Source organism: Apteryx mantelli, chromosome 1 (genome assembly GCF_036417845.1).
Source record: "Apteryx mantelli isolate bAptMan1 chromosome 1, bAptMan1.hap1, whole genome shotgun sequence".
NCBI classification, from domain to species: domain Eukaryota; kingdom Metazoa; phylum Chordata; class Aves; order Apterygiformes; family Apterygidae; genus Apteryx; species Apteryx mantelli.
Window position 1 is genome coordinate 73,177,140 of NC_089978.1, and position 27,274 is coordinate 73,204,413.

A 27,274-nucleotide genomic window follows, 5' to 3' on the forward strand; every position below is an offset into this window, starting at 1 on the left:
GTCGCCGGGGGAAGAAGATGGCGGCGCGGGGAAGGGGCCGGGTGGGTGGCGGCAGCGACGAGGAGGAGCGGGGGACGGGGCGCCCGGATGCAGAGCTGTTGTTGCTGCACCCGGAGCTGCTCTCGGAGGAGTTCCTGCTGCTCACCCTGGAACAGGTGCGCCGGGGCGCCGCCTAGGAGCCGGCCCGGCCCGGCGCCGTACCCCCGAGCCGGGGGGAGGATGGAGCCTGGAGCCTGGCCCTGCTGGGGTGGGGGTGTGGGGGGGAGTCGGAGACCTGCCGGGATCTCCGGCCCTGTCGGTTTTTGTATCTCATCCCCCGGGTTAGACCCGCTGTGTTTGTTTTTCCGCCTTTTCTTTCCTCTTCAGGGAAACGCCCCCCTTCCCCCCATCACCTTTATGGCTCACTCTCTTCCAGTCTTCCTGTTAGTTTTCAGTCTTTATGCACATTTAAGGCGCACACAAAAAGCACTCAACCCCCCCCTCAGAAAACCGAAAAAACAAGGTCATCCTCCATAGGCTGGGCCCTTGCTTGAAGGAGGCCTGCAGCTGTCTGTGAGATGGTGTTTACATTCAGTAAAACTGTCCGTGGAGAGATGATCACTGCTTTGTTAAAGTGGGTCCATGTTTGCCTGGTGAATTAAAGGAAATGTAACCTGCATAATCTATCAAGCTAATGTTTAGGTATGTGTGATTGAAATATATGAGCTTGTAGTCAGTTTTAGACCGTATCTAGTTTCAGCTGATGTGATTTAAAATACTTGCCTTTGCCTTATTTGTAAATGGAGGTGCACAAAACAGATGGTAACCTCTGTTCTAGGCTTTTGTGTTAGCTCACTGAATTTTTGCATACTGTTGTACATGTAGTTTACATTTACAGGTTTCAAGCTCATTTCAGCAGTCATGAAGTAGTGGAACTGTTGCCAGATCCAGTAGTAGTAAAGACTTAAATCTGCCTTCAGTTACTTCTAGTGTGCAGTATGTTAATGTTTTTTTTTTTTCCTCTTTTGATAAATTTGGCAGCAGGTACCAAAAGAGTTTTGCTTTCACAACCTTGCATATGATTAGGAAGAAAGCTGGAATTCTGTTATTACTGGTAGTTACTAGAAATCTGTCTTAGCTTGGGTAAGAGCAGCTTATGCTCTGGGAACTGAGGAAGCAAATCTACGCATCTGGATGCTTGAACTGCAGTGTGCTCTAGTTGCCTGTTCTTTAGAAGCGTGGTGGAGGGCTCAGACATTGTAGTTGGATTCAGGCAGATGTGTTTAAGAGTGCGCTAAAACATCAGTCATCAACGGTGTGTGCATAATAACCTAAATGCTTTGTTTGTTAACTACTTATATTGGGCATAAATTGCAGTTCTGTAGCAGGGGGCTGGAGAAGTGACCTGTGTGGGTCACAGGCCATGAACTGCCCTGTACCAGCCACAGCTGGGTTCAGCCAACTTGAAAAACAATGATAACAGCCACTGCATGCCAAACCCTCAACCAGTCAGAGGAGCAAAAGGTGCCTCTGCTTAAACATATTTAAGAAAGAGCATCAGCCGCCAGGAGCAGAAGACACAAATGGATGCACAGGAGGCGACGCATGAGAAGATCTCTGACGAGATGCATTTGGAGATAACAGAGAAATGGACGGGATATGTGGACGGTGATATTTCTGGGGCCACAGCTGGAGACACACTCTTGGAAGATGCTCCTTGCCAGAGGAGGTATGTCTCTGAAGGGACTGTGGCCTGTGGAGGACCCATGCTGGGACAGGGACATCCCCGAAGGGATGGTGGCCTGTGGGCTGCCCATGCTGGAGCAGAGGTGAATGAGTAAGAAGCAAGGAGCAGTGGAGGAAAATGAGCAAGAAGTAAGGAGCAGCAGAAAGAAACCATTTAACAAAGACTTGGAAAGACCTTTTATCCTCCCTTTCCCAGCCTCAACTTCAGTTAAACACCTCTCCTCCCACCTTCCTACTTTCAGCTGCCCTTGTTTCTGTTGCACGTTATGCTCAGTGTCTCCCAATTCCTTTGGTGAAGCAACAGGCAGCACAGAAAGCTGGAGTTGTGTGTGTAATGATTTCTTTCTTCATTATCTCCAAATGTCTCTTTGCATATCTCCTCGTGTGTCTTTTTGTGTCGCCTGCCTCTAGCAGCTGCTGTTCTCTGTTAAGTATGTTTGAACAGAGGTGCCATATGCTCCCTTGCTTGAAGTTTTGGCGCCCAATAGGTTGCTCACATGGATTTTAGAGCCAACTGGATGCTGTAGTGACTGTTACAGGACAGTTCATGGTCTCCTCCCATACTGGTTACCCCTGTGGCCTCCACTACCAAAACCCTGCCATATATGCCCTGTACACTAGTTGAGAGTGACTTTTGAGAAATTAAGTTATGCCATTAAGTTGCTTATGCTTTAGATTTGCCATAATAGTAGTAACTTTTTTTCCCCCCTTCCTCACAGAAGAATATACCAGTCGAAAATGATGTAAAGAGGGACAAAGATGGACTCACTGATCTCTATATTCAACACGCTATACCACTGCCTCAGCGTGACTTACCAAAAAGTAGATGGGGAAAAATGATGGAAAAGAAAAGACAACAAAATGAGTTGAAAAGTGAGAATAAAAGGTAATTCAGCTTTTGGTGTAATAGATTTGGGGTATTTAGGAAAATGCATTTAGTTTAATCTTAACTGCCTGATTAATAAAACTTGTAAAATTTTTGGACATGTTACCATTTACAGAGAATGCTGTTCAGATCTTCTATGTCAAAGTGTCAGGTTCTGCTACTACAATGATAGGAAAAAGGGAAAGTTTGGTTTTTTTTTTTGTTATCCAAATTTTATTAATGTTGTCTTGCTTACTTATAGTGCTTCTTTTTATGAATCCTTTTAAGATACTTAATGAATTTTTCTTCTTTGTAATATTCAGAGTCACATTCTAATTGTTAGACAATAGTCATATTAGTATTGCTTAAGAAAAATACCAGTAGTATACTTAACCAAGCTGGACCTAGTATAGTTAATGGATAATATATACTTTCTCACTGGACAGGGTTGATATACACTGGGTCGGGGATATATGCTGCAGCAGCTTTGTGTGTCCAAGTCAAATCCAGCATCTCCTTTCTCACACAAGCCTTCTCTCTTATATTTAAAACCATTGTGTTTGTATCTGATCAGAAAGCAAAGTCTTCCTCAGAACTTTATTTTACTGAGTCTCTTCTCTTCCTAACGTTCTCCCCCAAACAAAACTGACTTTGAAATGTAATGTGCAGTGGCAGCTTTCTGACATAGCCTATTTGAGCTCCAGCAGTATATGCTAAATGAAGGATGGACAAAGTGTCATTATGCTTTCGCACCATTCAGCTTGTTAATTTCATGAGTCTGTTTTAGTCTTACTGAAGTCTCTAGCATAGAAAGAGCTAAACAAATTCTGGCAAGCAACTTGTTTAGCAAAGGCTAGGGCACTGAGTTGTCTTGTTGTGTTAGTTTTTCTTCCCCCCCATGTGCATAAAAGGTTATAATAGCTGTGTATTTCTGCATTCATGTTTACAGTTTGCTACTTCAAGATAAAAGCATGAGGTTATTGTTCAAATAACAGGACATGACTGATCTGCTGAAATAGCTGTAAAAGTGGCTTATTTATTTATTTTTTTTGTCGGAGAAACAAAGATACCAAGCAGGAATGTTTGAGAAACACAGACTCTGCATTTCTAGATGGGAGAATGGCTTCACCCTGAGTTTATATGGGAGTTACTAGTTTGGTATGCTAGAACTCAGTCATAATCAAACCGGTTTAGTATTTGCTGAGGAAAATGGTAAGTAAAAGTAGGTGTATTTAGTCTACCAGTCTGCTTTTCTTTACTAATTATTCCTAGCATTTAACATCTAGCATGCCAGGCTACTGTTACACAGTTTTAAGATTTTCCAGCAGTTACTGTGTTTGCTTATAATATATCTTTTACACTTGGCAAACATGGTGGCAAAATACTTTTTCTAGAAAGGTATTTTTCTTCTGGCATTACTAACTCCAGAGAATTGGGAGTAATTGGGTAAGCAGACTGGAGAATTTGGTAAGAGAATGTTAGCACTTCTAGTAGGTAAAAGTTGCACAGAGAAAACTTCAGTTAAAATATATTCATGGGAAGAATCAAAGTTCAGTCATCTTTTTAGATGTTAGAGTATTATTCTTTTCCTCATAGTTGTGTTCACCATTAAAGCAGAATCATCTTGATCCTATTGTGCAGAGGAGGAAGTAGACCTTGGCATTCTTGTTAAAAAAATAAAAAATAAAAAATTCTCTATATTGTGAGTCTGTAAGTGATGTGCAAGTCAAAAGCTGGAACTAACCATGCTGTTAATACAGTTTAGAAGTTAAATAAGCTGCTTCACCATGTGAATAATAGGACCTTTCTGAGGAGTTCCTCTGTGGAAAGCACAGCTTTCCAAAGTGTGCTAGAATTAACGTGGGGCTTGGGCAGAACTCGGTAAGTGTGTGTTTGCATACCTCTAGTAGTTGCAGATATGAGGTTAAAACAATTTTTTTTCATTGGAATTTAAAACTCCGTGTTGAATATTGTGTTTAGTTTTACTGCTGTTGATTGATGACATGTCCTAGAAGAGTTTCTGAGCTAGAAGAATCAGCTGAGCTACAGTAACGTTATATGCCTCAGTAACACAACTGAGCATCTGAAGTCATAGATGATGGTTTACACCTCTTAGTTCTAAATTTTTGAGCATGCCACCATACCAAATAAGAAAAAATGCCAACTATCCAACTTTGAACACTTCAAAAAATATTTGTGTTTGGGAACAGTTAATTTTGCAGAAACTTTGACAGGGTTGCTTTTGACAATTAAAAGGAAAAGGAGGGGTTTTCATCTGCTGCAGAAGGACCTGGGTGAAATTCAAAATAAGAATGAATCTCGAAATCTATGTGTTGTTTCTGAAGTGCCATGAAGTCTGAATAATCTCACCCACAAACTTCAATGTCTGGGAGCTCTGAGGCTGTGCATGCTCAGAGCTGCAGCCTTGGTTGAACTTGTTGTTTCTGCATAGTTACCTGAGAGGCTGGTTTGTGTGGCATCCTCTGAGAACTGCTAATACACTGATAAAGTTGAGTGCAACCTAAAACATGGCACTTATGACTGATTTCACATTAACAGAAGGGATGATTACCTGCCCTTTTTTGGTAATATTTGAATAGTTAAGATACTCAGGAAGTGGGAGTTTAAACCTAAATTGCTCCCTGTTCTTAGAGTGCTGCCTAAAGTACCAGGCTAGGCTAGACAAGAATGGTGAGGGCATTTCCCGTTAGCTAGTCCTGGTAGTCAGGAGGTGCTCAGGCCGTCCTGATAACGAGTAGTCAGTGAAATGATGAAAATATGCATTACTCATGTAGAGAAGCTTTTGCTTCATCTAGTAAATCTTGCATTCTTTACCATGAACTGCATAATAAACAGCGTGATTAGAGAGTGTGTTCCCTTCAGCCTGGTCCATAGTGTGGTTAGAGCATTCCTCTGGGATGTAGATGCACATTAAAATCTAGGTTTCCTGGAGAGTATGTTTTGTGGTAGGGAAAAAGATCTCAAAACAGTTCCTTTCAACTTTTCTTAGCTAGCTTCAGTGTCCTCCGTGTGAAGAGTGCTGGCTCATGTGAGTCCTGCTCTAAAGTTTCGTGTTCTTTATATAAAGAAATAGAATGTCACATTCAAGGCTCTGCATTCTGCTCTGTGAGCCACGTATCTAAAAATTAGATGTGACAATTCTTGATGATACAGCATCCAAATTTCTTTTGGATCTTGCCCAAAGTGTTTGTCTGAAATGTTACCTGTGCTGTAGCATGTTGTCATTTGTACCAAGTGTTGTGATTCTAAAGTGACGTTTAGAATTGATAGCAAATAATCCTACTAGAATTGCAGTTAGTTCCTGATTACCAGTCTTCACCAAGCTGAATGTTTAAAAAAGAATAGCTTGATAAGAAAAATTGGCTTCATATGTTAAGGAAGGTAACTGAAAAATGAAATCCTTTCTTTGACATAGTTGATAGGGAAAGGGCTGGGGAGTATGGTCAGTGTCACACATGGTGGCTTTGTCCAAGAATTTATTCAAAGTGAGCAATAAGTATCAGATTTCATTTGAAGTGTATATCTTTTTTTTTTTTAAGCCTTTTTCAAGTGAGGTTACACCCTTTAATTTAATGAATGTGTTAAATACTGCTGCTGTTCAGTGAAACCTTGTCTATGCCTGGCTGAACACTCTTGGTCTTAGAAGCTAATCACATTTCATAGGAGCTTTCCTAGAAACCACAGCTACTGTAGTCATAAACCAGAGCTGTGTCTGAACTCCTGACGAACAAAGGCCTCTCTCTGTGTCTATCACTTCTGGGAAGCTAATGAATGGGAAAAAAAAAGAGGATAGTGTGGCATACATTCTTGTAAAAAGGTAGTAATGTAGAAGCAAATCAGAAAAAGAGCTGAACTCTTACTCTGAGCCCTTAAATTGTTTTCCCCCCCCCCTTTCCCCCTCCCCCCACAAGAACCTCCTGGGTTGATGGAGGTTATACAGCAGATGTGTAATTCCTGATTTTTATATGTGAGGATTATCAGCAGCTATTAATCTAATGTTTTTCCAAGTCAGACAAATGCAGTCTATGTTTGCAGTTTCTTCTAAAGTCTGTTGAGATACCTACCATCCAGTATTTTCAGATGCATTTGTTAATTTGTAATTAGTGCATTTAATGGTTGAAAACATAGTTCAGTGCTTATTCCTGTGTTTAATAAGTGTGATAATTAAACAGCAAGTGTGTACTGAAAACACATTTCTAAACATTAATGTTATGTCACAAATAGAAAAACATCATTCATTAAATTAAATCTGCACATTCCAGTGACTTTATTTGTGCCAATTTTGAGCAACACATTTTTGGCTCACTCTACACCATTAGAGTTCTATGATAACTTTGTGCTTTATCCTTTTTTTCTGCGTAGTCTGTTTTTGATACTACTGTTTTGATTTAACTTGATAGTGTTCTCAGTTGTTAAAAAATTGGTCAGCTCTGACTAGATGTAAGCTTAAAAGTATAAACTAGTCAAAAACTAAAGTCATTAATCAGCTTAAGAGCTCTGATTCAAGAACAACTTATTTTGAAGATAGATATGCTTTTTTTACTTAATGTTTTCACTCCTTTCCTAACAGTGTTTTAGACTATCTTAATATTATGATTTTGAAAAAGTGTGGAATCAGGGAGATTTAGAAGCGTCAGTATATTAGTTCCTATTTTGTAGCTAAGGCAGCTCACATTTGCTTGCTCACCTTTTGAAATACTTAACAACTATTATCTCTTTTGTTACTTTGTAAATGTCCAGTGATATAAGCTCACAATCTTTGATTGTACAACTTTAGTCATCTATCTACAAAGTTACCCCCCCCCCCCCAATTTTTGGAAGCAATTTCTTTTGTATAAATCTGAAGCAGCTAAAAGAGTTTAAGGACAGTGTTGTTGAAATATTTTTACTTTAGGCAAGATTAAATTCATTTTCACTACTCAGGTTTCAGGTATGCTATTTTTGGATCATCTAGCTTGTGTTTCTGAGAATTTTACAATTTGTATTTTCAGTGTTGCAACAGTGGAAGGTTTAAGGAAACGGCCATTAATTGTATTTGATGGCAGTTCAACAAGCACAAGTATAAAAGTGAAGAAGACTGAGAACGGAGCTGCTGATCGCCTAAAACCTCCCCCAGCTGGAAGCACCACCAACACTGTTAGAAGATTATCAGTTCCTTCGAATGTCTCAACATATATTTCAGCCTCCAGTTTATCAGAGGACACTAAGTTGGAAACTGGGAATAATGAGGCTAAGCAGAACAATATTTCAAAGACTAATAGCAGTGTATTGGCTAGTCTGAAGGTGTACCCTTTGTCCTCGGTAGCTGGAACTACTGTTGTGAAATTAAAGAGAGCTATTCCAAAAGAAGAATCTGATTTGCCGGTATGTATGTTCAGTGTTTTGTTTTGCAGCTTATTTTTAATGAAACTTGCAGCAGCCAAAGGTAAATACTTCTAATGGTTTCCAAGATTATTTTATGTTAGAGTAATAATAGAGTCTTTATTTAGAAACAGGCAAAAGAGTAGCTGTTTTGAAAGAGATTAGAAGTAAAGAAGTGCTTTGTACCTGTTCATGGGAAGCTTCTGTGTGAGAGAGGCAGCTTGACAGAAAACATGCATGTAAGGTGGTGCTGGTAGCAGAGCCGAACGAAGCACAAATAAAAGAACCCTATTGTGTAGGTATGAGAGAGGACAGATAGTACAGAAGAGCGTGTCCAGCCTTAAAGCAAGGACAAGTGGTCTGTTTTATAGTGGGGAAGAAAAAAAACGGAATGATAACAAATATTTGCAACAGTCACACTTGAATGGTTGAGTAGGACAAGCTTTCCTTTGTCAAAGCGAAGAAAGATGTTGCAGGAACTGAAGCAACTGATGCTGAGAGTTGTAGAAAATATTCTTAAAGTAAAAAAGGCCATTTGTTTTAAATCTTGCATAGGAGGAATTGCAAGCTAGAGGTATGAGCTGCATGTGAAAATGTGGTGAGCTGCCCAGATTGTGGGTTTGAATCAGAAGAGCAACAAACCAGCTGAGAAGTGACGGGGCAAAGGTCACATGCTCCTTTTGGGCCATAGCAATCTTAATCGGGTACCTGGGCATCTATGAGGAGATGAGAAAGACATGCTGAGATCTCAGACAGAAGGGAGCTGTTCTCAAGTAGGAAGGCTGATCATGGAGCTGTTAAACATGAAGAAAATAACTATTTACCTTTCTGCAAGTTAGATTCAGCTGCAAACAAAGTGTATGTAAAGGAGAGACCTCTACCACAGATGGGGGCAGGATGAGATTGATGTACCGAAGTGATGAGAGAAGAACTTAGTTCTGAGAATTGAGTTGTGGCTTCAGGAGGAAAAAACTTTGAAAGCGTAGGTAATAGCACTCAATACAGTTGCAGGTTGAGGAGGAAAATACAGTGATGGTCCTGAATTTTGACAAAGGTGTGATTATTCTTTAAGTGCTTGTCAGTGTGCAAGGAGCAGAGCCAAGTAATGGGCCATCTCTTTGAGATGTGCTGTGAGGCAGGGATAAACTTTGTTGTGTTCCTTCATGATATAAAATGTATTCTAAATTGATAAAGGGGCTGTTTCACATTTACACTGAAATATAGGGATTTTTTTTGGAATAGGAGCCTCAAAGGAAGAAATAGAAATATCTGTTCTAAGTAGAACTGCAGGGGGGAGTTTTAGATATGATGTGCAATTACACTAATTGAAATTTTCACAGGACACCAGACCTAACTTCAGTTGTTCTATTTATATTGTTTCATGTAGTGCTTTCCATTTCTCTCTCTCAAATCCTTTCATGAAAGAATGCAGGTAGTATCCTTACTGCGCAGATTGGTGAGTTCCTTCAGACTTGTATTAAAAATGAGCACCTAAACACCTGTGCTTGTTCTGAAAGACAGCTCTAACAACCTTTATAAAAATCATGGCTGAGGCCTTGAATCAAATTTATCCTGGAGAGATGTTTCCTACTATAAATATCACTAATTTATTTTAATACTTAGAACTTTTCTAAGTATTGGCCAGATCAAAACCTACAGAGCTTTTTAAACTTGATTAATGTACAGCACAAAGCTTCTTTATAGTTCATTTAAGTGTTTTGTAGACATAATGAATATTTTTAAGTATATATAACCAATATTTGAAATTCAAGATCTCTGGTACTTGACTTCCTATCTTAGCCACAATTTATGTTGTTCATGTTAATACAGGTATGTTTAGTCATATGCCTTGGTTAGTTTGGGTCAAACAGGTTTGAAATTAGGAAAATGTGTTGAATTAGACCATAGTGGAATGAATGAATGTTACTTTACTGTCTGTAATTAAAGGATGTGGTATTGGATAGTAATTGATGCAGCCAGGAAGCATCAGTACACTTGGCAGATGTTTCTGGAGTGTGTAAAGCCCAATATATTTTTAGTATAATGACAGTAATGACAATTGCCACCTCAAGCAAGTGATTATTTTTTAGCTTTCAAGAAAATCTGAAGTTGTTAGGTTAATACTGGGTTATCCTTGTGGTCTTTAGGTCTAACTCACTGCAACTTTTCAGTGGTTGAGATCCACTGGGATGCTGCAAATAGACCTAACACTTAAACTCTCAAGAATTTATGTTGGTGTCAGTAAATTTCTAGAACATGCTCCCCAAACCATTGTTTGAGAATATGCTGTAAAACTTGTACATCTGTCTTTACTTTGCATGTCTGAATGATTAAAGCTCTAATTTCTCAGGTTTTTCTTAGTTTAGATGGTGGAAGGTAGAAGGTAATTGTTTCACTACTTCAATCTCCAGTTGTTTTAATTTGGGCTTGATTTAGTGTTTTTTTTTTTTTTTTTTCTTTAAATATGCATTCATCTGAGGGCTAAGGAATAGTTTCACATTTTTATACAGGTCATTACAAAGGAAGACCTACTTTTCTTTCTTTTTTTTAAATATCTTTGCTATTTGACAAAAGTAAATTGGTTTCCCAGTAGTATTTTTATTTTTTCCTTTTAAGTATTTTGAGAAGGCAGTCTGAAATAACTTTTAAAGGTATGAATTTTGAAATTCTAGTATGTTTCTGTTTCTAAGCTGCATGATTTTCTTATTGAAAGATACTTTTGTATAACTAATTCTAGGACTAAGAAAAGACAAAAAAAAACATGTGCATGATTTGCAGGCAGTTAAATTCGTTGGCCTTTATTTCTGTCATCTCTAGAGGAATTCTGATATTTTAACTTTCTCCACAAGATGGCAATAGAAAGCTACTGTAGTAGCATATAGCTGAGTACATCAATAGTCAATACTAGATTTGAATATTGCAGTTAACTACTAACTTGAAGTTGATGTAACATATCTAACAGTAATTGTATATTTTCTTCTATTCCAGAATGACCTAAAGCCTACAGAAGCAAAGAAGAAAATCCAGCATGTTACATGGCCATGAAGTAGCAAATGGTGCTCGAAACATAAATGTTACTTCCATATTTTCAATCAGATAAGTCATATTTGAACAGTTTAGTTCACTTCTTTTTAGATCTTGCAGGGATTCAGGTTGCTGTGAAGTTTTAACAAGTTTAAAATTTCCCTGTTGTAAAGCTGGAGTCATTATCACCAGTCACCTTAAGAGTGTCTACTATTGTACACCAAGTAGTTCATTCCCTCTTTAAAAGGTGGTAGTATTACAATATACTAAAACCCCTTGCTTTTAGTTCTCAAGGTTATTATAGTTCATCTCCTGCATGTCCCTACAAATCACACATATAAATATGAATATTTTTTGTTTTCAATAAGATTCAGTTTTGATCCACTTTTGCTTAAATAGTTAAAATTGTTGTTGAGATTCAGAGTGATCTCAAGAGGTTTCTTGACTTCCAAAAGGTAATTAATTTAGATGAAGAGACTGACCATTCTGCTGACCAGATAGTCTGAGACAAATTTTTTCCTTTTTGTTATGCAGAACAGGAGCGTAGAATTTACAGTTAGGTTAGGCTGGTAATAAGAGATGAACTATGTAACAGCTTTACTTCAAATTGAAGTTTCTCTTATTGTCATATGAAATAAGAAATGCACAGATGGAAGCATGTTATTAGACTGTCTGAAATGAGTCTTTGAGAGGAAGTAATGAATGGATTAGTGCCATGTTCTTTTATATACACAGGCATATTTTATACATACATAAGTGTAAAAATGTGCCTGTGTAGCATATTTGCTTGTTTTCCTGGTTACAATCATGTTTATAAAATATGGGGAAAACATGTGGAGTGCAAGTTAGTGCTTTCTTTGCTAACTGAAAGTTGGAGAGGAAGAGGAGTATTAGTGTATGTAGTTGCACTCTAAAAGATCTTTTTTACCTTCTCTTCCTGTGATCTTTTAAGGTGGACATTGGTTTTCTGAATGGGTTTCAGCTGGGTTATTGCTAGGGCCATATGCAGCAGGAATCCAGTTGAGTTGACAGAAACATTTTTATTAAATTTCAGTGGCTAAGGATGAAGCCAGTTTAGATCCGTTTTAGGTATAGGAGGTAAATAATAATAATGCTTCCAGATTTGGTTTAAAAAAAATATTCACTTTTGAGTGAACTTCAAATTTGCAGAAATCCCATTGTTTGCCTAGTTAACCCACTAAAAGATGCTGTCAGTAGTGATCTGAAAGCTTGTTTACAATTTAAATATTTAGTATTGATACTGAAAACTGTAGCCTAATCATTACTGACAGAAGTTCTCCATTCACTGTTACAACATAAAAGGCACTTCTTGAATGCTGTAAAATGGTAAGAATGTGTGTTTTGAAATAGTGTGCTGTTTCCCTTTTACTAAACACTTGTGCGGTTTTTGTACTTGAGTACAGCAAACTTTAACGTAATGTACATTTTGTATGTAAAGAGTTGCCTTTTAAGTAGCTTTATCCTATTTAAATAAATTAAATTAAAAGCAATCTAAGTAGTGCTGGCTTGTTTTTTATAATGTAATTAAACTTGTTCATTTTATACAGTTATAATTCAGTGGACTTGAAGTGACTAGAACTTAAGGAAAAGCGTAAGCATAGAAGGCTCAGTAACTATTTTGGAATCCTAGCAGCAATTAGAGTTGTATGATGTGCTTGTTCTTGTACTGTTGTCGTAGTCAGGACTTCTGTTTTTGGGTGGCTTTTTAGCCGTAGTCTGTACTATATTTTATTGTAGTTCCAGTTGCTGGAAGCGTGTATGTTGGCATCTTTCAAAGAGTGACATGTGGAAGTGTACTGGAATAATAGCCTGATGCCACTACTGCATGATAATAGCCTTGTTTTCAGGCTGGTCTGCCTTCCAGGCTTGCCATGTTTTACCTCCCTTTCCCCAGCGCTGGGACTGTTCTGCTTTCTGCTTTAACAGTTGCAGGCAGGATGTAAGCCGTGCTCTCCTTACTGCCTTCCACTGCTCTTGTGTGCTAATAGCAATCCTTTCTCTCTCAGCAAAGTACCAGAGCAGACCTGAAATGTGCTGGGGAATCACCAGGACCCTAGAGGAGAGCAAGGGGTGAGCTCTCCTGCCTTTGGAGGTCTGGGAATAAGAGGGATTTTATGGCTATTTTTTTACTACAGCCTTCACCACAGAATGAAGTCACCGAAGGACAGCATTTAGTCATCCAGGGAGATTAGATTAGGGAGGTGTGCACTTCAAAAACATCAGCCAGCCAAGTTCTTCAAATGGTGTACAACAGACCAAACTTGGTTTGGTGCAACTATTTAGCATGCTGAATTAACAGGGGAGGAATGACCTGTGATCACTTTAGGCTTGGTACAAAGGATTTAAGAGTGATGGCAGGAATTAAGAGCAAAATTTCCTTACCCATTTACACACATAGTAAGTATGCCCCTAGTTCTTACTTCCACATCTGAAGATCCCTGTTGGAGGCGTGATAAGGCTGCTTTCCTCCTTTTGCTGGATACAAATAAATTCCATCTGGAAAGTGTACAGGGATCAGGCATTGCATGACATGGCCATATTTCTTGAAGTTTGTTTGGGGAAAAAAATATCCTCCTTTGGATTGTTTCCTCTCAATTTTATTGTTCCACCAGCATGCTATTGCTGGCACTTGTCTTTGTAGCAAACATGTAGCAGAAATGATGCCAGAGCAAAGGGTGTTATGTATTGTATACACAGCAAAGTTTAAATCATGCCCTAGTATAGAAGTTAAACTTCTGATTTTCACAAAGATAAACATCTTTGGAGTTGTCTTGACCTCCTCTGTTGCTGAAAAGAACAATGTTTTTGACTTTATAGCCTATGAACAATGTTATCAGCTGCCATCAATTAAGCATTTTCACACAGTTCAGTTTCACTGCTAGATTTCCCACTGACTTTGGTTAATAGGAGACTTACCTGCTATATCAGTGGGACCCATATGAGGATTATTTAAACTCTACAAATCTGTAATGACTTGTGGGGCAAAAAAGGATTGTATTTGTATGGCTCTTGCATTGTATTTCTTAAGACTGTGAATGCATTTTATTTGTAGATATCAAATATGTAAATTTAGTTAAACCGCAATCGCAAAGTTTTGTTTTAAATGATTTTATTTTGAAAAATACAATGTGCGGTGTAATGTCAGCTAACTGTAATATTGACACTGTTAATCAGAACTTGTATTTCACACCAGGATCAGCTAGTCATGCTATAAAATACGTATCTGTTATGCAGCACTCCCACTTCAACTGTTTTATCATTTTTCTTTACAGCATGGCACAAATCTTTGTACATTAAAACACACTACATTCGCAGTCTTTCTATGCACTTGACAGCACACACTAGTTACATAGCTCAAGAACACTGAGGTGAGACCTCAGCCTTATTGAAATTGGTGGTGTTTTGCCATTGATTTCAATGGGCTGAGGGTTTCATCCTGACTATCTATGAATTTGTGTGTGGTCGTCATAATCCTTGAACTGTATCACTTGCTTGTAAATTAAATCAGATGCTTAAACTGGAATATTTAGTGAAGAAAGGAGTATGTTATGTCAATAACACCCAAATGGTTTTATGTCTCAGGTTTTGCGTTAGTTTTGGTTAGCTACAGAAATTCTTGAACACCAACACTGCTACTAGAGCTTTTGAAATTGTTTTCTCTCCAGTGTCGGAGAGTTTGAAGGAAAAAGTTAAGTGATGTGAATGGTACAGAGAAACACAGAATGCCAAAGCTAGTTCCAAACGTCTGCGTATTTCAGAGTATATACTGCAAGCACAGCTTCCTCCTGGCACTGTGTGCCCCCATTCCCCCACTTTTTGAGCTTTAAATATCCTTTCCACATTCAGGGCAAAGAATGTCATCCCTTTCTGTGAGAAAGCCACGTCCTACTAATGAGAGAGAACACTTCTTACAGTTAAAGCAGTCATTATGCCACTGTCGTTCTTCAAAAGAGATGTACTTGGTTCCTCCGAGTCCTGTTTGAAAACCAAAAGCATTTGGTTATGGGAAAATAATAGACCATTAGCCATCAAGTGATGCTGTTTCAGAATGCTACTTACAGATTGCTGTGGAAATCTGACATTCAGTAACGAAAAAATGCAATTTTGAAAAATCTATCTGTTTTCTGCCATGCTCGTTTTGCTACCCTTATTCCATGTGAGTGGTACCTTCATCCTCAGGTAGTTCTGTTGCTTTCAGCTGAGTCAGTGAACTAGGCTGTTAATCACTGGTGATAGAAGGTGGCAGAAATGAACCCTCAAGCTCAGCCTCAGCTGAGACAGTGGGATGGGAGTACAATATACAGCAGAAGAAAAGGGCAGAAACTGCACGTGAATTACAGAAGTTTGGTAGTTATACAGGAATGTTTATAATGTTTAAGTTAATTTTGTCTTTTGTAAAAAATGCATTTAAAAGAAATCTTACAGGTTGGGCAATGACTTGATTCATAACTTTCAAAGAGAGGTCTCTCAAGGAAAGAAGCAGGTTAGTAAACCGCAAAAATATTCAAGAAAAGTTGATGGTAGGGAGGTTGGTATCATAAGTGGTATGGAAGCTGTACTGAGAAGAAAGAGAAGAGGCAAATGTCTGTTTTGGTAGGAGTTATCTGTTGCTTAACCTTGAGAATGATAACAGGTCATTTCAATATGATATATTGGGATGACTAGTTGGAAGTCAGCGAAGAGATTTACAGTTGGGCATATCCTTTAATGAGGGTATTTTTGTTTGTTTTAGTAGCAACATTTTGAAAAATCATCATACGATAGAAAGGGCTGCACTATTCAGAAGAGAAATGCATCTTTCACATGAACAGAAAAAGAGCACCCATGGTGAAAGGTATCGTAAGTATTAAATATCACAGATTCCTGAACTGAATAGTGTTTTGATTCTCTCAAGCTGTTCAGAATGAGTTACTGAACCATTTTTAATATTAGAAGCAGTTTATTTAAAAAAACAGCATTTAAAAAAAAAACTCTGGTCGTGAGAGACCTACCACTGATTGGGTTTGTGCATCCAGCACACTTTTTGGCGTAGAGATTGCAGAAGCAGCTCAGGCAATATGCAAACTCATCCCTGGAGGTAAAGCGTTGTCCAGACAACTGCTTCTTGCATCCAGTACAAACAAAGCACTCCTTATGCCATGGCTGCTCCCGATAAGTAACGCCTCCTGTAGTGATAGCCTGTTTTATGGAAAGTAAAACAGAAAGTGTTTTCTTGAGGGCGTCAGGTTTTTGTCTTGATTTGGTAGGGAGGAAGGGTGATAAGGTTTTTGCAGGCAGGAGGTGTAGGGGGGAAAGAAAGTTTAATAGCAAAATCATCATTTTTGGCAGGAGCTGACCTCAAGAAAAAGAATGAAAGTGATTCATTATTATTTCCCAATTTATACAAAGATGTCCCATACTAAAAGTGTTTTATTCCCCATATATTGTATAATCTCACTCAGAACTCTCCTTTCTGTTTCTAAAGCCAGCCTTCTTTGTAGGTCATTTTTCTTAGACATGTCCTAGCAATCTTTCTCATCTCTGTTTCTTCACCTGTCCCATTCTTGGTGGTGAAAGAATTACCTTGTGTGTTTCAACTGTCCTGTTACTTTCCTTGTCAAAGACTGTTTTATTCAAACTTCAGCTGAAATCTTTGTTTTCTGTTTCCCAAATTCAGGCTGGGGTTTGGCTCCTATGGCAGAACAGCCCCCTAGTATTAGACAAACTAAACTTCGTTATTCCTTTGAATGTTCCCAAGAAAATGGTACAATCATTCAGTTTAATTTTTCTTTCTTTCTTCACTGAAGGGAAATTCCCTGGGATATCAGGCTAGTGTGTTGTCATGCTACTTAATTTGCCTATCCATCTGTGTCTTCCCTTTGTCTCTTTCCCAAGTAATTTTTGAGCCTGTTCTCAAATATAGTTAAATTTACCAGAAGGACAGAGTTTTAAGATACAAAGCTCCTAGAAACTTCAAAAAAATTGCTAGATGGATAGAAGATAGTGAAAGTCATTTGATCTATTTGAAATTAAAGGTCGGAAGAACTTAGCTTTTACCTGTTCTGTTTTGCCAGCAGAGCAGCAAAGAGGCTGTAGCTTCTGGCCAGTTAGCATGTTTGACCAGATTGCAGCTTTGCTGAATTGGAACGCCATGCAAGAGCACACAACAGACATGGAGGAAAGTTTGGGTAGTGTGGTGGCTGGAAGTATGCTGGGGGAAAATGGAAACAAGGAGGGATCAGTGGGAAGGGGAATTTACTATGGATATATCTATAGTTTTGATAGTGTTTGACCCTGGATATATCCATAGCAAATTGAGATGTGTTGGTTCCATAAGTGATGAAACAATTCTTTTTTTAGAAAAGAATTCTAAAATTCGTAGCTGTGGCTGTGTATAGATTTTAGGAAGAAGATGGATAAAAGATATTGAGCCTAAATAGTTCTACTCCTGAACATGCTAAGTTTACCAGCATTTTTTTCAGGAAAGGCATTTGCTCTATGAAGTGTATCTCTCTGTCTTGAACTTAATTAGAATATTAAAAAAAAGAAAATGGACAGTCTTAGCCCATCTGCCTCCCAGTTGAAGTCTGGGATATATGATTGATTTCGCTGGGAATTAAGTTATTCCAATGCAGAGGGGGGTTTTTTTGTTTGTTGTTTGTTGGTTTTTTTTTAATGTTTTCTCTATATGATTTCTAAACAAATGGATCTTTAACCTTGAGGAAGAGAATTCTCAATGCAGGAAGTGCTGTGCCTGCTAGGCTTTTGCAGGCTATCATATATAGATTTTGCACACTATCATACATAGAAAAATAAGGTATTCTACCTACTTGGATTTAAAATGTGATGGAGCTCAATCCCTGAGGTTTTAGGTAAACAACATAAAAGCACTACCTTCTTGCACTGGACGCACTGCATGGCGAACTGCTTTTCATAGCAGGGTACACAAAAGTTTTGATTGTCTTTAGGGATGAAACTCTTTGTCCCAATTGGCTGTTGACAACGGTAGCAGATAAAGCAGGTCTCGTGCCAGCTGTTGCCCTTGTATTCCATCTTCCGAGTACCTGTAATACAACCAGAGCATAGACTGAAGTTCTTTTAGCTGAAACCTATCCATTTGGTGACTCTTATTTGTATGTTGAGTTGGTTGTCAGTCAATTAGCAGTACAGTGGTGAGATACAGGCTATTTCATGTTCCCACTAGCTTTGAATGGTATTGGGTACCATTTTAAGTTTTCAGAGAATAAGTGGCTCTTCTCCTATGAAGAGGAGAGACATTTACTCCTAAGAACAAAGGCTTAGGCTGCTTTTTTTATGGTGTTATTAGAATTAATAATGAATTCTAATGGATAAGAAGATTCAGGGTAATTGAGGAGATGCCAATAAAAGCTGCTGTTAGTGCTGCATGAAGGTAAGGCCTTTCCTCATTAAAAATTTGACTTTGTTCATTCAGAATCCCTTTTTTTTGTATTTCAGACAGCTGCAAGGTGCCTGGTTGGTGCCTGGCAAGCTTCCTGCCTCCTTTCCCAATAAAGTATAGTTACTGTTTCAGACAAAGGGTTATTTCATATCTGCCCTGTGGCCCTGTTCCTGTCCTCGCTAAGTCCGCTATAAATTTGGAATGGTTTCCACCTATACAACACTAGATCCTAAATGGTTGTCTGTCTCTTGAAAATTTCAGTAAGAGAGGAGAAGCTTTCTCTCTGGCATCAGTTGTATTTAAACCATGCTTGTACTGTGAAAGGAAGAAAAGTCTTAAAACAATCCTTTACTGAAATGCAGAAAAATAGCATGGTAGTTGGAAGCTAGATGCACTTGTCTAGAACTAGCTTTGAGAGTACAGATTCTATTAGTAACTAAAGTAACCATTACACAGATGGGCTCCGAGTCCTTCCAGAAAATTGGAGACGCCCCATTATATGGGCATATTTCTTTACACTGTCTATATATAATGTGTCAGTCACTATGTCTCAGTTTGAACCAGAATAGTAGATGCTGGCCAGAAGGAAAAGCAAACAAATTATGCTTACAGTTCTGTATTACTCTCAACGCTGTTAGCAACAAGCATGCTGTCAAATGCTTAGAAGAGGACTGACAAGCCTATCAGGTATTGACTAATGAAGAAGAGCCATACTACCTCCTTTTATGCCACATCTTCCCACCCCCCCTTCCTATACGGTGAAGTTTTACGACTTTTCCTTTCCCAAGTATTAATTCCTCTTTATCTACTAATAGCATATTTTTCTTCCTTTTTTGGTCTCATTAAATTCTGCCCTGAGGCGCACTTCAGGAGTATTTTTTTAAAGGATTGACATGCAGCTGTGTAGTGTATTGTTAATTATCTCTCTGTATGCCTCAACATTTCTGATCCATTTTATGAATGAACAACTTTTAAGAAGGTCACTTTGTGTGTTAGTAACTTTCTGTATCCTACCAAAGAGCAAATGAATCAGTCCTTGAAGAAATGACATGTTGGGGAAAGGAGATGTGGAACAGTGGAGAGTTTTATTTTCATTTTCTTGGCTGGGCTTTATTTGGGGTTGTGTTATCACTGAAACACAAGGTAGGGAGAGATCTGTTTATTACCTGCTGGACTGAAGTCAGTGAGAGTTCAGTTTGCAGAAGGACTGAAAGATCAAGCTTATAATTAATTACCTTAGTATCTCATATGCTTATCATGATAATGTTTTATTAAATCTAAATTGTACATTTAGTGGAGCAAAGCAAAGGGCAAGTGTAGCATCAACAGTTTCCATAATAGGTGTCCAACCACTTGCTGGTTCTTTCAAAATGAATTATATTTCGGTTGATGACCATAGTGCTCCATTTTAGCTCCTGTGCTAACATGGTCTACAATGTAAGTAGAAAATATATGCTGGATGTTCTGCTTTCTGAATGTGGTGACATCAAGTCTATCTTGGGGAAGCAATAAAAGATCAGTCAGTGGTTGTGAAGCTTCATAAAAAAAAAAAAAGGTTTCTTCCATTTCAGTTTTAAGAAAAGGGATTCTCTGGGTCACTGAATCTAGCCTCCATTACTACTTATCAATCTATAACTCACATAACAGATGTAGAGATCTGTTCTGTCAGTAAGCTTACTGATCATGAGGGTGAATTTGATGAATTATCTTAAAAAACAAAAACAAAAACCTTGAAACAAAACAAAAACTTCTAGTTTTTAAACTAGCACTGGCTATTCTCAAACATGTCAGTTGTTAATGCTGTATCTGAAGAAACAGGCGCACACAGAATAATAGAAGGAGATGCTTATGTTGAATCATGAGTGGATAGGGCCATCTGCTTTTAAATATCTTTGTTGTTTCTATTTATACATTGTATATCATCACCAGGCTCTCTTTTTTTATCAAAACATGTCAGGTGCACAAACAGAATTGCATTTTTAGGCTTTTGTCTAAGATGACCAATGTAAGAACCAGCCCTGGAAAAGCTTTACTGGAATAAGTAACCAATAATCATTATGTAGCATGTATATGGACTCTTCAAATTGCCTTTTAATGCTTTATTTCTGGACCAATATTCCATCCCCTTTAAGCCCTCAAATCATCAGAGAATGCATGTATTGTCATCAGCAAATCAGATTTTAACAATCTGTTACTGTAACTTCGTGTTTCAGACATCTGTTTTCTTTTATATGTAACTTGAAAGAGAAAAATAGATCTTTCCTGTTTCTTTGGATCTTTGTGTTTAAGAAGACTTTAGAGGTACTTTGACCAGCTTTCCATTTTTATTTAAGAAGCTAAACTTAGAGTATTTACATAAAAAGCTAAATTGGAAGTTAACTAAACTGTTAAATTTAGAAGCTTCCTTTGTTGTTCAAACAGTGGAAGCCAATCAGAATATAAAGCTGGGATTGGATGGAAAATATCAGTTTTAGTTGCCCAGTCTTCAAAAGTCTTATATTAAATACTTCTATAGAAAAATGTAAATGCTTGTTAATAAAAATGCAAAATGAAATAAGCACTAGATTTCAAGACTTGTGTTAATCTGTGTCACGTGCATAACATTTTAATCAAGATTCATTATGAAAATAAGTGATCTGGTCATGGGAATAACTTAAAATAGAGGTTATGATACATTTACAAAGCTCACCATGACTTGAGAGTGAGTGAGTCAGGGAAAGACATTTGTCACAGCTGTTGCTGAGCTTGGGCTTGATATTTAACCTAATCTTTTCTCAGTTCTAAAAGTAAGCATCCTAACCTGGCATAATAGTCTTTTTACACTCGTTACATTTGGAAGAGTATTCATTGGAGTAGCAATCAGTACAAAGTAGATGGTCCTCTTTGGCAGCAAAGGGTTTGTCCACCAATGAATTCTTGCACTGGAAGCAGTGGAAACAGGTTTCATGCCAGTGCCGGTCCTTGTAAGACAGATCCTGTAGAATCCAAAACCACAAAGTAAACAGAATGAATAGTTTGCACAATTGGAAGCTCAGAGAATGTAAATATGTCCAAATCTGAATCGCAGCCAGGAGTTAAGGCTTATTCGCACAACTCAAGAAAACAAAATGTTCTGATGAGGATGAACTCATTTTGATATGATTACCAGAAATGGCTAATGACAACTTTTGTCCCTCTTTCAATAGGCTTTTAACAGATGTAATTAAAGATAACCTTCACTTTTTGTATGCCTCAGGGGAACAACTAATTTTATTGAGGTATTTCCTTTGAGAATAAAGTCCTGTTTTTTGAGTCAGCTTAGAACTTGTTAACCTTATAGTTATAATTGACTGCCCCTCTTGGTCTTAGCTATTGCTGATTCTAGGTCATTTCATAGCTGTTCATTGCTGGGCAGAAATCATTTTCCAAATTAGTTTCTGATATTTATTCAGTTCAACGGATGACACTAAGTGTGGAATTGGCCTGATCTCTCTTCCTTTTTTGTCCTGGAACTATTTTTTGCCAAGTCTTAGTTTTGTTTTACCTATGTTTTAAATGTGGGTCAGATTCCTTGCTGGTGCTGCCTACAGATTCTTTGCTGTGAATGAACACATCGAAAAATGAGACCTCACATTGCATCTGCAGCTATTGATTCAGAATACTCTGTCCATGGGATTAGCATTGGCATCTCAGTATTTAAAATGCACCTTAGTTTTCTCCACTGGTATTTTTATTCTTTTTAAAAAGCGCCCTTCTATTATTGTGACACAAAGGGATGGACTGCGCCCTTTAAAATTTAGAGTGGTCTGATCCTGTAACAGTGTTTTTGGTACTTCAGACAAAATAGAGCTCAGATTGTTAAAAGATAGGGTGGGATAATACACTCATCTGTTAGATATCTCCCCCTAAATATGTAGCCTGTCAGTCTGAGATGCGGGTGTGGAGGGTTGATATTGTCATAAATGGAAAGTATAAAAATTCAGCAGAAATAACTGTTCAGGTTCTATCTCAAGATTTACTATAAGTTAAATACAAGCACTGAATTACTTTGATTATCTGAAGGGAAAGAATGAGCTGTAGGATATCAGATTTTTTTTTTATCATATGTAAAGTACAACATAAGCAATGCATAGTGTTCAAACTTATTCTTGCCTAATCTACTGTATGTCAGTTGAGCCACAGGTAACTTCAATTTTGCAGTCTTAGCCCAGAGCAACCAAAAGGTTCTGTGGATTTAGGTTAACCTGAAATAAGAACAGGTTTTGTCTGCTGGAGCCTTGCTCTCATAAGTAGCTAACAGGAAACACTGAAGTAGTTTTGCATAGCTCACCTGTTGAACTATAGAAACTTCAGTGAGAATTGGAGCTCGTAATAAAGGTTTGTTTTTTTTTTTTTTTTTTTTTTGAATATCTGCTCTACTCACCTCTCTTTCTTCAGTCATCGTGAGAAAGCATTGATGCACTGTATGTCTTTCACCTCTGAGGTCGCGCTCTGAGATAGAATACGTAAGCTTCCCACTTTACAGCTTTCAAATAGTTGTTTATTCACCTTGTCTATTCATTTCAGTTAAATTCTTTTGAAACAACCCAATTTCTGACCACAATATCTCAATCTTTCTAATATCAAAATGTAAAAAAAGCTTTTTAGAAGTTATTTACATTCTTTTTTCTTTAAAGGAAGTTGAATATCCTAATTCTGATCTCAGAGAGGAATAATATTTTCAATGGAAAAATGCAATGTACAGCCAACATGGAGGTTTCCAAAATGTGAAATTTGCCTGCTAGAAAACGGAATGACAACAGATTTGTTTTTCTTTCTCTTGTGAAACAAAAAGATTCAATTTTTTCCCTCTTGCTGCCTTTCTTCTCTTTTTGCAATGTTCTGCAAGGTTGTTGGGTTTTTGTTTTGTTTTGTTTTGTTTTACCTCCACAGTTGATACGCTGATACTTGCTTCTGCTTTGCCTTGTTTTATCAATAAAAATATATCTCGCAGAAGGTATATTTCTTTTAGGAGAGGAATAATAAAGACAACAATTAGGGGTAGATCTTAATAAAGAGGAACTTTAACCCTTGAGTCAGACTTATGATAGCAGCTTCTGTAGACACTAGCTAGGTAAGTCAAAGTAGCAGATATTTTGTTATGGTCATTATCCTACATATGTTCTTGTAAAACTGTCATCTTGTATTTTAGTGCATATAATGGCAGTGAAAATCATTCTCTTTTCTACACAAGATACAGGCTTATTTAAGCAATCTTTAGACAGCTTGGTTGATAACAGAAGACACTGCCATTGAATATAGAGGTTCACCTAGATGTCTGATTTCAACATACCTGCAGCAGAATATTAGTGGAAATGATTATTGCTTTCTCTCTCTGAGTCTGTCACATTCAAAGCAAGGAAGTTTAACATACTGATGAAGCAGTTTCTGAACCATCGTTGTTCTTATGTCAGTGTAATAAAGTCACTGGAAATCAGTTTTTGTCTACTTCAGTATGTTGTGTATCTACTGAAACCTTTGGCTTGTACATTAGTTGTAGATACGTTAATTTAGAAAAGATTCTACTCTGGAGAAGTTGCATGTGCAAAGATGATTTCAAGCTTGTTTGCCTGGTAGGCTTGTCCACACTTAAGCTGAATTAACATCAGGTCTACTCTAGGCCTGTAAGCTCTAGGTTATGCTAGCTGCCTGTAGCCCGTATAAATCTGTTCCAGCAGAAGAGGATACAAGTGATTTATAACTAATTCCTGTTTACTGCACAGATTTCCTGGAAGAACAGATACAGAAAATTGCTTTTGTGGGCTCAAAACTGGAATGTATCCTTAAAATATTGATAAGCATAATTTCATAGCTGCTTTGTGCAGCTTGAGGGAAATTAAGTCCCTGATGCATGTTTTAACTATAGTTTTTAATGCAGCCTCCTATGTTGCCTAAATCTGGAGAATGACTTTTTTTTTTGCAATCTATCTTTGCACCTATCTATGAAAAGTGACAATCCCGTGCTCTTATTAGATAAAGCACACAAACACTTTCACAGATAAGAGGTTTACATATAGAGAGATGAGTGTGCAGAGGTGCTTGTGGATATGGATCTGTTCTGTACGAGCATTTTGGAGCTGAACTGCAGATAGTTCCAGCCCAGTTTCAGATGTGTTACTAATAAAAGTAAATGGGGAGGAGGGCAATGCCTGCCTCTGCAGAGCTATGATAAAGCCTGCAGCTGAATTTGCAGGGAGAAGTACAGAAGAATATGGTGTAAGCAAAACTTAGAGCAGATCCTACATTTTCCAAAACTTTTCAGTCATCCCTTGTGCAATTTGTTTGAAACTTATCATTTTGAAAAGCAGCTTCCTTTGCTTTTTAAACACTTAATTTTACTTTCACTTACTTTCATAATGACATCCTCAAAGAAAACATTGTCAGGATGGCCATTTGCAGGATTGGTAAAATCATAATTTATTTTACAGTTTTCTGTAGTTCTGTGTAGCTTTGATTCAGTATGGTTTGTTGGCCTCTAGGATGGGACTGCCTGTGACTTCTGTTTTTTTAATTGGAAAAGCCACAAGACTGCAGTTACTAGGTAACTGGGTTAAGAATAAACTCCTCATCTCCTGCAACTGTACTGCGTTCTACTCTGGCTTTATAAGTCTAAGTAAACCTAAGCCATTATGTATTACCTTTTCCCCTGAACTGGCTCTCAAGGGGGACCCAACAGGAAAAAGGAGATTAGAAAGGTAATTACCAGAAGAGTAACTGTATATGTTTGTTCATGAATAAGAAGTACATCGGGCTTTTTTGCTTGCCACAATGCTCTATTCAGAAGGTTGAGCACAGGAAATGGGGTACAACAACAAAAAAGCTGTACAGATTTTAGGCATGTAGCCTCTGGCAGAACACTTAATATATTAGACTGGTACTTCCCTATCAAGAAGAGTTTAGAAAAGGCAAAATTAAGTGACATGGTACTGAACTCAGCACTTCAGTGATCTGAAAAGAGATGAAGGTATCTGTCTTCTTACCATTCTACTTCACAACTAGTCTGATATTCAGTGACGAACAGCAAAAGTGTTGCAACTCAGCACAGGATTTAAAAATTAAAGACAAATCATTTCTCCCTTTCCTGTTCTACATTACTAGAGGCTTTATTCCTTGCTTAGTTTATATGGAAGACTGACCCTTTTGATTCATTTTTGGCTTATGTATTGACACAGTAGCTTTATATCACAATCCGCTTTTAATTTCATTCTCAGATTTCACAGGGAGAGTTTTCACTCCCTCTGCCTTGCCAAGGCCAGCTTGTGGCCTGCAGTAAACGCTGGATTATTGTAGGTATTTCCTGTATTTGTGATGTTTCTGTGCCAAAGAGCCTGCAAAGAAACTGCTCAAAAAGCCAAAATCAACTAAAAGTCACATTTAAGCAGTTAAGCAAATGAGAATATAATGGATGGATTTCCAGAAAGAATTCTCCTTCTTTCAGGCAAGCAGAGGTGTGAAACAGTTGGTGTAGTGAGCATTCACCAGACACATAGGCTATGAAATGCCAACCAATTCTTTTAAGAGTAAATTTCCATTAGAACCTCTGGGCATATGGCTAATGTGTAATAGCTGTAAGAGAAATGGCATTGTGTTTTTCTCCTGTCTGCCAGTGCCTCCTACCACTCAGTACATGAAGCTTTTAATCTGCCTGTGAAAGTTTCATAAACATCAGCTAGAACTGTTTACAGTTAACAAAATGGCCTAAATCCAAAGGTGTAATTAACACCACATGTTGTCATTCAGCTAATTTTTTTTGTAAAAGAACACATTTAGAATAAAGAACAAATCAGTTATTTCTTAGTTACATTCACAATTAACCATAAATTACCATAAAAAAATTTGGAAGATAGTGAAACAAATTCTTCCCTGCTTTGAATTCAAAGAAAGCTTGTCTTCAGATCGATATCTTATGACCTTTCTGTGCTGTAGTTGCAACATGGGGTGAAAATCTGGCACCAGTTTGACTCTCTTAGAGCCAATGCTATCAAAGTTTGAGTGTTACCAGTACTGAGCAGGCCTAAGTTTAACTCAGGTAAGATGATGCTCTGCAGCGGTGCTGATACACAAAAAGAAAAATACTACGCTAGTGTCAGAGATGGAGAGCTGGCTTTTCTCTTGTCAGCACCTGTCTTATTTTGATATAACTCTTTCAGCTATGGGAGGGTTGCTCTTATTTTTGCCATTAAGAATCTTCTGGGGTTTTTTTTCTTTGTGATAATTGTCACCTAGACAAATAGGCACTTAAGACATTATCAAAGCTAATTCTTCACTCAAAATTAAGGTAATACTTTTTTCCTACTTTTACAGATAAGAATGAAGAATCCAGAGCCCCAAATCTTAGTCCTGCTCTGTAGTCTTACGTTTTACAAGTCCTAAAAAGCAGCCATAGACTAACTACATGGCCATTCCTCAAGAAGAAAATTCTCTGCATGGTGAAATTAGGAGCATCTCAACTGCAGCTGAATTCTCAGTTCAGATCTCCTCAGTGTAGAAAAACAGTTGTGGCCTAGAAAGAACTTGCAAGGGAGGATCTGAGGTGAGAGTTAAATGGAGTCTTTGGGGCTCTATTGTAGATGTGAGGGTGGGTCTCCTTGGAAGATAGAGAGGCCTGGATGCTACACTTTCTGGTATCACTGTCACACCATTAAATTTCAGTTCTGAATTTTACGGCTGTATAAAGACCATGTCAGAATACACAAATAAATATGGAGCCCGCTCTTTGTACATGCAGTAAACATACCAGTTTCATTCAAGGTACATTTTGACTTCTTTGTTCAGGGGAAGATACAAGTGTTTTAAGACTTGTGGAGCACATACATCCAGTGTATAACAGGATACGTAAA

The 27,274-nt window shown here is 37.9% G+C and overlaps 3 protein-coding genes across 6 annotated transcripts in view; 1 reads left to right on the forward strand and 2 right to left on the reverse strand.

The window, feature by feature from the left end:
- The window catches only part of TGFBRAP1 (transforming growth factor beta receptor associated protein 1), a 68,741-nt gene extending 50,881 nt beyond the window's left edge, over positions 1–17,860 (reverse strand). Inside the window, exon 1 of the mRNA XM_067294915.1 lies at positions 17,827–17,860. The gene's annotated coding sequence lies outside the window, so the exon portion shown is untranslated. The remainder of the gene's footprint in view (positions 1–17,826) is intronic.
- On the forward strand, positions 18–12,507 carry C1H2orf49 (chromosome 1 C2orf49 homolog). Its single transcript, XM_013954114.2, has 4 exons — positions 18–155; positions 2,445–2,611; positions 7,603–7,975; positions 10,961–12,507. Exons 1-4 carry the CDS (start codon positions 18–20, stop codon positions 11,015–11,017), a joined length of 735 nt encoding a protein of 244 aa, XP_013809568.1. The 3' UTR covers positions 11,018–12,507.
- The window catches only part of FHL2 (four and a half LIM domains 2), a 34,902-nt gene continuing 21,737 nt past the window's right edge, over positions 14,110–27,274 (reverse strand). For 3 of the 4 annotated variants that reach the window (XM_067294954.1, XM_013954110.2, XM_013954109.2), the window contains exons 3-6: positions 21,217–21,391; positions 17,891–18,060; positions 16,009–16,195; positions 14,110–14,992 (exon numbers count right to left, since the gene is read on the reverse strand). In XM_067294954.1, the coding sequence (XP_067151055.1) occupies positions 14,841–14,992; positions 16,009–16,195; positions 17,891–18,060; positions 21,217–21,391 (684 nt within the window). In that variant the 3' untranslated portion in view covers positions 14,110–14,840. Of the gene's footprint in view, positions 14,993–16,008; positions 16,196–17,053; positions 17,208–17,890; positions 18,061–21,216; positions 21,392–27,274 lie in introns of those variants that run through there. The other variant, XM_067294962.1, reaches the window with a different exon arrangement.

What these genes read in the sequence shown, in the direction of transcription:
- C1H2orf49 (XM_013954114.2), top strand. Translation starts at nt 18, where the DNA reads ATGGCGGCGCGGGGAAGGGGCCGGGTGGGTGGCGGCAGCGACGAGGAG. An exon ending in TGCTGCTCACCCTGGAACAG is followed by an intron (nt 156 to 2,444) that starts GTGCGCCGGGGC and finishes CCTTCCTCACAG; the next exon opens with AAGAATATACCAGTCGAAAA. An exon ending in TTGAAAAGTGAGAATAAAAG is followed by an intron (nt 2,612 to 7,602) that starts GTAATTCAGCTT and finishes TTGTATTTTCAG; the next exon opens with TGTTGCAACAGTGGAAGGTT.